The sequence below is a fragment of the Lycium barbarum genome, chromosome 12 (genome assembly GCF_019175385.1).
Source record: "Lycium barbarum isolate Lr01 chromosome 12, ASM1917538v2, whole genome shotgun sequence".
NCBI lineage: Eukaryota > Viridiplantae > Streptophyta > Magnoliopsida > Solanales > Solanaceae > Lycium > Lycium barbarum.
In genome coordinates this window covers 58,188,557-58,199,145 of record NC_083348.1, presented here as the reverse complement: position 1 = coordinate 58,199,145, position 10,589 = coordinate 58,188,557, and the positions used below count along the sequence as shown (strand labels likewise).

Genomic DNA, 10,589 nt, shown 5'->3' with positions numbered 1-10,589 from the left:
TAACATTGTAATTTGTGTTCCGTATCTAAAACTTTATTATATTAGTGTTTGCTAAGAATACAAAGTCTGCACTTTTTTTTTGACACTGTTTATTTTTTTAATATGGGATTCACTTTTTTTTTTTTACTACTATTAAGAAGCACGGGTTGGGGCTCGTTTTTCGTCGTCCTTTATTATATTAGTGTTTGCTACGAATACGCATGGTGTTTAATATGGGGCCCACATTTTTTTTGACACTGTTTATTTTCTTAATATGAGATTCACTTTTTTTTTTTAATATATATTGCTTGATTTTGTCAATATGGGAAACTATGTTCAAAACACGATTAATATAACATTGTAGTTTGTGTTCCGTATTTAAAACTTTATTATATTAGTGTTTGCTACGAATACGCATGATGTTTAATATGAGGCCCACATTTTTTTTAACATTGTTTGTTTTTTTAATATGGGATTCACTTTTTTTTGTAATATTTTTTAATGTTGTTAATATGGGGTCCACTTTTTTTTCCCGTGAGTTTAGATGTGGCGGGTTCCAGTTTTTTTTTTTTTTTAATACTGGTTGGTGTTTAATATGGGGCCCATAATTTTTTTTTAAATATTAGTTGTTGTTTAATATATATGGGGCTCACAATTTTTTTTTTTTACAAACTTTTTTTATTTTTATGGACTGTTTAATATGGGGCCCAATTTTTTTTTTGCATTGGGGGGGGGGGCCCCACAACGGACGACGAAAATGAGCTACTGGTTGGTGTTTAATATGGGGCCCACAATTTTTTTAAATATTAGTTGTTTAATATATATGAGGTCCACAATTTTTTTTTTACAATTTTTTGTTTTTATGGACTGTTTAATATGGGGCCCAAATTTTTTTTTTTCATTGGGGGGGCCCCACAACGGACGACGAAAATGAGCCCCCACCCGTGCTTCTTAATAGTAGTAAATACCCTCCCGTCCCAACTTATCTGACATTATTTCCTTTTTAATCAGTGAAAAAAGAATGAAATATTTTTATATTTAGTAATAACAATTTAACTTTTAAATACTCATTTTACCTTTAACGAGATGATTTAGAATCATACAAATATTTAAAGCTTATTTTAGATTACAAGTCCCAAAAGTCTTCCTTTATATGTTAAATTCCATGTCGAGTCAAACATCATCGCATAAATTGAGACAAAGCTAGTACTCCCTTCGTCTCAATTTATATGAGGCACTTCTTTTTAGTCAGTAAAAAGATGAATGACATGATTCTAAAATTGGTAACAATTCAAATTAAATACACATTTTACCCTTATTAAGATGATTTATAACCACACAATTATCCAATACTCATTATAGAACACAAGTCCCAAAATCTTTTTTATATTTCTTAAAATCCATCACATAAATTGGGACGGAGAGTAATATTTTATTTACGTGGTTAAAAGTAAAAATGTATTCACATCCAATGGTAGGGACAAGATGGTCCTAAAAGTGGCGTTCCTTTTAAAATAGTTGAAGCGTCACGAATGGCGGGTAAATTTCGAAAAACCAATTTCCTTTTGGATCCAACAATTTCAAATTCCCGCCATCTAGGAAGAAACAGAAATAAAAACCCAGAAACAAGTAATCTTATTGCAAAATCATTCTTATTTCTTTGAATCTTTGAAAATTAAAATGGCAGTTGCTTCAGGTACTGAGAAGAAGAAGGAAGGGAAAATGAAAAGCCCAATTAAGAAAGAAAAGGTCAGTGAAAAGGCTATTTCTTCTTCACCCGCCAAGCGCAATAATAATCCAGGAATACGTCTTGTTCATGGTCGAATCTATGATTCTAATAATGGCAAGACATGCCATCAGGTAATTCTTTTATGCTTGATACACTATTTTGCCCTGACCTCTTCATTTTCGTTATTTCTTTTCCTGGATTGCTTTGAATTGCTTTTCTTGAGCTGAGGGTCTATTGGAAACAATCTCTCTCGACCTTTCAAGGTAGGGGTAAGGTCTGCGTATACTCTATCCTCTCCAGACTCCATTTTGTGAGATTATACTGGGTCTGTTGTTGGATATCTCTTCATTTTTGCTTACTTTATGTCTTAATTAGAAGGAAAACCAATAAAGAAATGGGGTTTTGGTAATGTGTTTCTAAATTAGGAAAAGTGTTGTATAAATTATTGTCAATGCTGTTATAAGATTATTCGATTCCAAAACTACTGTTTGCGGGTTGATCCATGATGTAGAATTAGTGATTCCAGAGTTATAATTAGTTCGACGAGCAAATGTTGCTGCTCTGTTGCTTCAAAAGAGTTGTTTGGTATGCGGGATAAGCTGAAATGTCTCGGGATTAAGTATGGGTTAAATTTACATTGTCAATCAAATACAGTATAAATTTAGTCCCAAACTTAATCTTGGATATCTCACCTTATTCCATCATACTTGAAATTATTTTATCTACTGGAATTAGTCTAGGGATTACAATCCTTAGACTATAATCCCGGTATAATTTAGTCTGAATGTATAGATTATGAAGGGCTTTTAGGGTTTTGGTTCAATAGCAAATGTAGTGTAGTGGTTGCATGTTATTATTTCAAATTTTGGGTGGTGAACCAAGTTTTGTATTTTTAAAGGGGAATGGTAGAGAGGTGAGCCATTAACCACTGATAAGGTGGAACAAAGCAGATCTTTTGTTTATCACGAAAAAAAAAAGGATACAGATTCTAATGTGTTAGATCCAAAAGCAATGGGTTCCAACCGATGTCTTATACACTAGGGGTGTGTTTGGTATGAATGAAAATGGTTTTTTGGGAAAATAAGTGTGTTTCTTATGTAAGCAAAGAGTGTTATTCTAAAAGTATTTGTATAAAATGTAGACAAATACTATGAGAAGTCGAGTGTGGGGTGTGGGGTGGTGGGTATGAGGGTGGAGAGCACAAAATCAACATAATGTTGCTTGCGAAACTTGTTTTCCGTACTTGCACTAGGGAAGTCACTATTCTCATTTTTAAGGAACTTGTTTTCCTAGAGAAAATGTATTTCAAAAAATTTGACGAACCGAACAAGAGAAAACTGGAAGACATTTTACTTGTTACTGCGTAGTGGTTTGAACCCATGGCTTATACACTAGGTCTAATCCTGTTACAACGTGTCTGGTCTTTTGCCATTTAAGTTTACTCGTATGAAAATATAATATTTTTCCTTATTGATCATGTGCTTCTGCTTTGATGCATTGTTCATTGATGTAGTACTTATTGTTCAAAATCAACATTACCTCTTCACACGCATCTTTTTGCTGCAGTCAGATACAAAAAGTATCTGCCAACATATTGCTATTTTTGGATTTCTTAAGTAATGAAGCATGTTTCTAACTTTGTCTATAGTTTGTTGAGGAACTTATTTTCTGCATTAGGCACATGACCATTTTAGAAATTAATCCATGATTTCATTTTAGTAGCAAATCATAATGGAAGGATTATGCTCCTTTTCCAATGTTGGTTTCACAGGAGATGTAAAGGTCCTTCTTGATGAAAGAGTCTAAAACTGAACAATGGTTTGGATGAATTTCCTTATGTTTTCAAGTAAAAGTTATTATTTGAATACTTTAATTTGGAAAATGTATTTGAAGCAAGACAAACTCGGTGGAGCTTTGTGCTTCAATACAATACTAAGTTGGTTAATGTGAAGTGTCATTTGTATTGACATGCGGCTACTGCACCACTTGTTCTCCCTTACAAGCTTCATAGAATTGCAGATTAAGGGCCTGCCATACTTCACACTTTTGTTCTTTCAGTATTTATTGTACTAACTTTTACTGAACTCCATGCAGTGCCGCCAAAAGACTTTGGACATTACGGCTGGGTGTAAGAGTATGCGAAATAATAAGCCTTGTCCAATTCATATCTGTGAAAAATGCCTACTAAACAGGTTAAAAGCTTCCCACCATTTTTCTGATAATGACCATTCTTTTTATTGCAAATGTGCACTTATGTTTTATGAGCTTTTAAACTAGGTATGGTGAGATTGCAAAAGAAGTATCACTTTTGGAGGATTGGAAATGTCCAAAATGCAGAGACATTTGCAACTGCAGTTTTTGCATGTGGGTTGCCTTCTTTAGTTTGTTCTTTTAAAATAGAATATCAATTACTTACTGGCTCTATTCTCAGGAAGAGACGGGGTTGCCAACCCACTGGTCAACTTGTGAAGACAGCAAAGGCAACTGGATATTCTTCTGTTTCAGATATGCTGCAGACTAACGGGATCACTAATGTTGATCAAATCCAAGCTCTGAAAGACAAGAGTGCCTCACGGAAAAAGATTAATATGCCGAAGAATGTAATTTTGCTTTTATATAATTATGCCACTGATAACAGGAAATATTTGTCTGCTCATTAGCTCTGATACCTTGTTTCTGAACATTGACAGGAGGAGGAAAGCATTGTTTCTACAGAAAATATTGGGAAGGAAAATTGTATTGAAGAGATGATAGACGTAAATGTGAATCCTTCTTATTTTTCAAAAAATCCCTCTGATAAGCAATCTGCGGGATGTAAAAGGAAAAAGGTTAATGAAAAGCCTAAGAAAATTAGTCTTCTCGGCAAGGAAAAATCTAAGAGAGTCAAGCAAGAGGGATCAACTGAAGTGAATGGCACAATAAGCAGTCCTAACAAAAAGAGATCAGCGGAAGAAACTCCATCAGAAGAATCTCAAGATTCTGGAAAGAACAACAAGGAAAGATCTGTATCTGTCGAGGAAGATTCTGTGAAGGATAACACTATTGAAAATGATCCTTTTGCCTTGACTTCATTGCCCCAGGGCACTGGTTTGACAGCTGTTGGTGGCATTGATTTACAGTCGGAAGATGTTGGGAATGCATTTCAATTTTTAGAGTTTTGTGCGGCCTTTGGAAAGGCAAGTAGCTTAATACCGAGTAAAACTCTATTATGGGATCTTCTTGAAAATATTTTACATGCATTCATGCTGTAATGTGGATGAGCACTAGTCATAGCATAATTACTGAATTTCATGCTTTCTTACACATAGGTGACTTTTTGTTTTTCCATAGTTCATTATTTCATTTTTGTTCCCAAAATCTTGGAAATCGGTACATGGGGCATGTCTGATGCAGAGCTGCTAAGCTGAACATGAGCTTTCCCCATATTTTTTTTTTGAAATTCTGTTTTATAAGTAGTCAGTGCTTTCTTATCCAGTTTTACTGCCTTGATTTGTTGCCTGTGGCTCTTTTCTGTTTCTAGATCTGCAGCATTTAGGTCTACACAATTATCTGATCAAATTTTACATTTCTCAATTGTTCTACTTTTCACTTTTGATAGATACTTGACATCAAGAAGGGGCAACCAGAAGCTGTTCTTAGAGATATAATGCAGGGGAGAAGTTCACGACGTGGAAAATGTTCTTTGACGATACAGTTTCTTAATAACCTACTATCTTTCTTAAAAGAGGAGGAAGAGGAAAGGTATATCTTTTTCTTGATTTGTTTAAGGAGCACATCACTTGCATCTTCTAACATTTGTATATGAATGTATTTTCCAGATTTTCTGCCGAAACCTCGACAGAAGGAAAAAACTCATGTTATGCTGATATTAAAATGTGCATCTCTGAATCTCCTATTGTTTCAAAAACCATGGGATTGGATTCATTAGGTGATGACGCTGAAGAATTTGAGAACTTGAATCCCTCAGAAAAGCTCAAGATATTAAATTTTATCTGCGATGAAATTCTTGAAACTGTGTAAGAATATTCCTAGTTCCCCTTTCGTCATTACATTTTCTATTTTATTTGTCTTTTTGTCAAAATGAATTTATATATACAAATTTTCCAGAAAGATAAGGGATTGGATTGATGATCAAAACTCAAAATTTGCTGAAAAGGCAAAGGAAGCAAAAGAAAAAGTTGCTGCTGCAAAAGATGAGGTATGGAAGAAAAAAAAAAAAAAAAACTTAGCCTCATTGTGCTTCATGTTATGAAAACTAAAATATGAAATGTTATTACTTGTACAGGAGAAGCGCCTGAAGCAGAAAATGCAGAACGAGATAGCTCAAGCCATTATCGAAAAGAATGGTGCTCCAATCTCAATATCGGAACATGAAGCAATTGTTACTCAAATTAAACTTGAAGCAGCAGAAGCTCATGCTTCTGTGATGGAGTCAAAGAACACTTATTCAAAGTGTACGTGCTTAGTTCTACATGCAAGTTTTAAGTTCATTTATTTTCCCATATGGCTCTCATAAATGTGCATATCTAACAGTCATGTTAAAGGAAGTCCAATATGGAATAAGATATTACTAGATTTTTAGTTGATCATGTTGACGTTATGTGGACCAATAACAGACTTGTTAATCTCTTTTTTTCTAGCTTTAGAACCATGTCATCTGTTATTACCTTATAGGATACCTGGAGCCCCAAGACAGACATTAAACAATTTAGTTTTAACGCGGAGAGTCTTGTTCTAGTATACCAATTTAAGAGGTGCAATTAAGATGTACTGGTTACATTTATTCTATTGTCTTACTATAGATAGGGTACAAGATTTTCCTTATTCACTTGCCACAAAAATGTTATCCGCAAAGCTGATTCCTACAGCAGTGAACCTATAGTTGTAATCACAAGGTCATTCTTGATGTAAATTATATATTGCAGGTTTATCACGTCTCTCTCTCTCTCACTCTCTCTCTCTATCTATCTATCTATCTATCTATGATGGAGAGGTAGAGATAGACAAATAGACGGACAGCAGTTATCTTGGACTGCATTAAGACTTAATTTCAGTTTGATATAAGCATCAGTTGATTCAGGTCCTGAAAACCTTAGGTTCTTAATATTGAGACATTGAGTGTCTTGTAAAACAACTTAGGACTATTAGCATTTTGTATCTATATTATGCCATGATAAGTGACAGTTAGATTAATGTCGTAACTTAAAGAAAAAATGTTCCCATTCAGCATGCTGCAAGCTGCTGGGGTATTGATGGATGCAACCACCTATTTTAATTGCTGTCATTTATTTCACCATTTATGATGTTTGAGATTTTAATTGTTTGTTTTGAACGTGCCTGTATTTCGGGATTTTTTTTCCTCTTAAACTATAGCATTTGCTTGCCGACTTAGATTTGCCTTGTGAAATCATAGAGCTTTTAACATAGATACATCACCATCCGTCTCAGAAAGTAAATTATAGTACCTTGACGATACGGCATACAGCTTAGTCGGTTGTCGGCTATTAACCCACATTCCATAGTGAAAACATGGAAAATCCTACCTTTGTCACAATCATCAGACAGCTGCTCCATGCAATTAGAGATGATAAAGAGAAGCTCATTAACACCAAGTCCAGAGCAAGATTACAACAACATATATTGCTATTTTCCCATCAAGCTTTCACTTCATTCTCAAATGAAATTTCTATATGAAATATGATTTATACTTGTTTGTTATGATGCCTGGCCTATTGTAACTTCAATGATTATATTGAACATTTTCATATATTTGGGTTCTGGCTATTATTTTGTCTACAGATAATCAAAGATCTGAAGCTGTTAGGACGGAGCCTTTCTTTTTAAACACTGATGGTAATGTGTATTGGAGACTAAACTGCTATGGTGACAAATCCTTTCTTTTATGTCAAGGTTGGTTCAAGCATATGACAGTTTGCTCCGTTTTTGGTAACTGGCATTTGAATGACCTTTCTCTATACCTATTTCATATGCAGATATAGGAACTGGTGATACTGCTGCATCAGATGAAAAATGGTCTGCTTTTGATGTTGAACAGAAAGAAATCATTGAGAAGCGCATTAATTCTTTAAGGTTGGTAATGCAAATACTATACTAAATTAAACTGATAGAGATTTCCAAGATTGAGTTCCCATTTATTCTAGCTGGCTATTTAAAGATGCTGAAATTCAGGATTGACATGCTTTATTGCCTAGCATAAGAAAACAAATGCATTGACTGGAATGGATATCTTTATAGACTTGTAATAGAATTTTTGCTGTAATTGGTATAGCAGGGCAAACAGGATAAGAAATAGATGAGACTGTCCACTTTAGATCTTCCTCGATTTCTTTGCAGACAAGTTATATGTCTCTGAAGAATCTGCATAGTTTTGTTTGATTATGACCTTTTGGATTTTCCTAGTTCTTTTTTGACTTATCAAAGAAATCAAAAGTTTCTCCTAGTTCTGTTGTTGGTCAATGTAAAAGCACCTTTGATTTTCTTCTTCATTGTTCTGGAATATGTGAACCACAGTACTTGTCTTTCTGATTGCTGCTCAGACCACCTCTGATGGAGGGCAGAAGGGAAATGATACGTGAGATAGACAATCCTGTTATAAAGTGAAAAATGCACTCATTTTTCTCATGATATCAACTCACACGATATATGAGCATTTAGCAAAAATGTAGTACGTCACAATTCTGTTAGAGCTAGTTGTTTTAGCAAAAAATGTAGTATGTCACAATTCTGTTAATGCTTATTGTTACCAGCATTTAGCCAAAGAAAACATGATTGATGATTCAAGTAAAATCATAGTATTTCTGAGTTGATCAAGTTTATTATATGTAGGTTTTACTAATCTTCAAAATAAATCATATCTCTTCAGTTGCAGGGTAAAGAGGGTTAGAACTCACAAGGCCGTGCAGAAACTTCCATCTCCGAATAGTGAAGCTGCTGCTTAAGATCTTTCTGATTTTGGACAATCACTTGGTAGAACCGAGGTACTAATTATATTCTTTAACATGTCGAGATGCATGCCTAGCTAAGATCAACAGCCCTTGTTAATACTTATTTTACTTGCATTCCCTTGGAGGAATGCAGTGGATAACAGCTTATCTTATGAATGGTCTTTTACCTTACTTTTCAGTGACTTGCAAATCCACAGTACCAGAGAAGAAGAGGACGGAAGAAAGATTACATTTCAATATGCTACCTTCTGTTGTTACTTTTTGTCAAACTATAGGAATATTGTAATTGATGTTGTATCTAGCTTTGTTGTACTCTGTACTGTGCCTTCTCCATCCACCTCCTTTAGATGTTTCGTCTTGAACTCCATATAATGGTAGCATGGTTTTATTATAACAAACTTGTTGCTACAGTCAAACTTCTTTATAAACAATCGCCTTTTATAATATTATTTTACTTATATCCAACACTTGTTATCTATTCTTTTATATTACACCAAGGAAATTTGTGTTTGACTATTTTATCAGCCACTTACCGGCAAAAATACGTAGGTGCAGGCAGGGGCAGACCTAACGTGTTGGGTAGGGGGACATGTGCCCCAACTTTGAAAAAAACCCTATAAATATATATTTATATACTTTGAAATACTATGATATATTTTAAAAGAATCTCTCAACATAATTGCAAAAGTAGTTCAGTTGGTAGGAGTGCCCTTGAATGCTCACTGGTCACCACTCGAGATCAAATCTCGATTCCAACACAATTTTTTTCGCCTATATACCTGTATTTTTGTCACTGCTATGCTATTAGTGACCGATCCGACATGGTATTATCCTTCAGCCGTCATTAAAATTTTGTTGCCGTGTATTTAAAATAATGGTGCTCCCGCCGTCTTAAAATCCTGGGTCTGCCTCTGAGTGCAGGGATAAGTAGAACTTAGAAGCAGGTGTCTTACAATGTAATGTGGTGAGGTTTTTGATCTCATCAGTCTATTGTCCTATGTGTTCAACAATATGTAAGAGCAATTCTTGATCGAAGGCAGTACATAATTTTTTGGTTGTTATGAAATAATAAATACATTGATATTTGAGCTATTATAAGGAGGTAATCTTACAAAGTTATAAAGATAAATGTTGCTATAGGTAAAAGATTGTAATAAAGGTAAACTACAACATAAAAGTCGATTTCAAGTGAAATAATATTATAGAAGATGATTGTTTATAAAGAGGTATGATTGTATAATTAACTAGCGAAAAAGATTTTAGATAAATTCCATGACTAGAATTAAAAATTCTACAGCCAGTTTAACATGTTGCATATTATTAGAAGTTTCTATGAGTGTTTTAAAAGGCAGTTTCAGAACTCGTCTAGGAGCTCGTCTCGGGGCGAGGCATTGGCAAAACGTCCCGGGGCTCATGTCCGGGGCTTAGTTCCTGTGAGGCTTACGCCCTAAGCGCTCGACTGTACGCCCTAAACACACCTAACGACCAATTCCCGGGGCTCGCTTAACAGTGTTTACACAAATTATATATAAAATTCATTAATTATAATCATTGACCTTCATAATTCTTTAACAAATGAATGATACTTAATATTTTTCATCTATATAAATAAGAAGATTGGGAGTAACTCAAATAACAAGACGTAGTATTGCATATTTACTATTTGAGAAAATCGTGAGGGTGAATATCACTTAATATTTCTTTTAAAAATACATAGCCGATTTGTACATTTCACTTGTCATTGGTCTTTGTCCTTATGTATCAAAATTATCATATTTTATTATTTCGCTATTTGAAAATAATTAATTTTATTCATGAAGGAATTACGTTTTAATTATAATACTGATAAAGTTTATTGATATAAAATGAACAATATGATAGTAATATTGTTTTAAGAAATTGTGATTTTTTTATTG

At 34.1% G+C, this 10,589-nt stretch overlaps 1 protein-coding gene across 2 annotated transcripts; it reads left to right on the top strand.

Moving 5' to 3' along the window:
• The first annotated feature begins 1,574 nt into the window (after positions 1-1,574).
• On the top strand, positions 1,575-9,138 carry LOC132623090 (uncharacterized). 2 transcript variants are annotated; one of them, XM_060337792.1, is made up of 13 exons: positions 1,575-1,839; positions 3,803-3,900; positions 3,986-4,072; positions 4,140-4,308; positions 4,399-4,884; positions 5,307-5,449; positions 5,527-5,724; positions 5,816-5,906; positions 5,994-6,162; positions 7,508-7,618; positions 7,702-7,798; positions 8,598-8,706; positions 8,853-9,138. In XM_060337792.1, exons 1-12 carry the CDS (start codon positions 1,660-1,662, stop codon positions 8,665-8,667), a joined length of 1,899 nt encoding a protein of 632 aa, XP_060193775.1. In that variant the 5' UTR covers positions 1,575-1,659; the 3' UTR covers positions 8,668-8,706; positions 8,853-9,138. The 2 variants fall into 2 exon arrangements, with proteins under 2 accessions (XP_060193775.1, XP_060193774.1); XM_060337791.1 differs by having other exon boundaries at positions 1,580-1,839; positions 8,592-8,706.
• Positions 9,139-10,589: the final 1,451 nt, after the last annotated feature.

What these genes read in the sequence shown, in the direction of transcription:
- LOC132623090 (XM_060337791.1), top strand. Translation starts at nt 1,660, where the DNA reads ATGGCAGTTGCTTCAGGTACTGAGAAGAAGAAGGAAGGGAAAATGAAA. An exon ending in GAAAAATGCCTACTAAACAG is followed by an intron (nt 3,901 to 3,985) that starts GTTAAAAGCTTC and finishes CTTTTAAACTAG; the next exon opens with GTATGGTGAGATTGCAAAAG. An exon ending in TGCAACTGCAGTTTTTGCAT is followed by an intron (nt 4,073 to 4,139) that starts GTGGGTTGCCTT and finishes CTCTATTCTCAG; the next exon opens with GAAGAGACGGGGTTGCCAAC.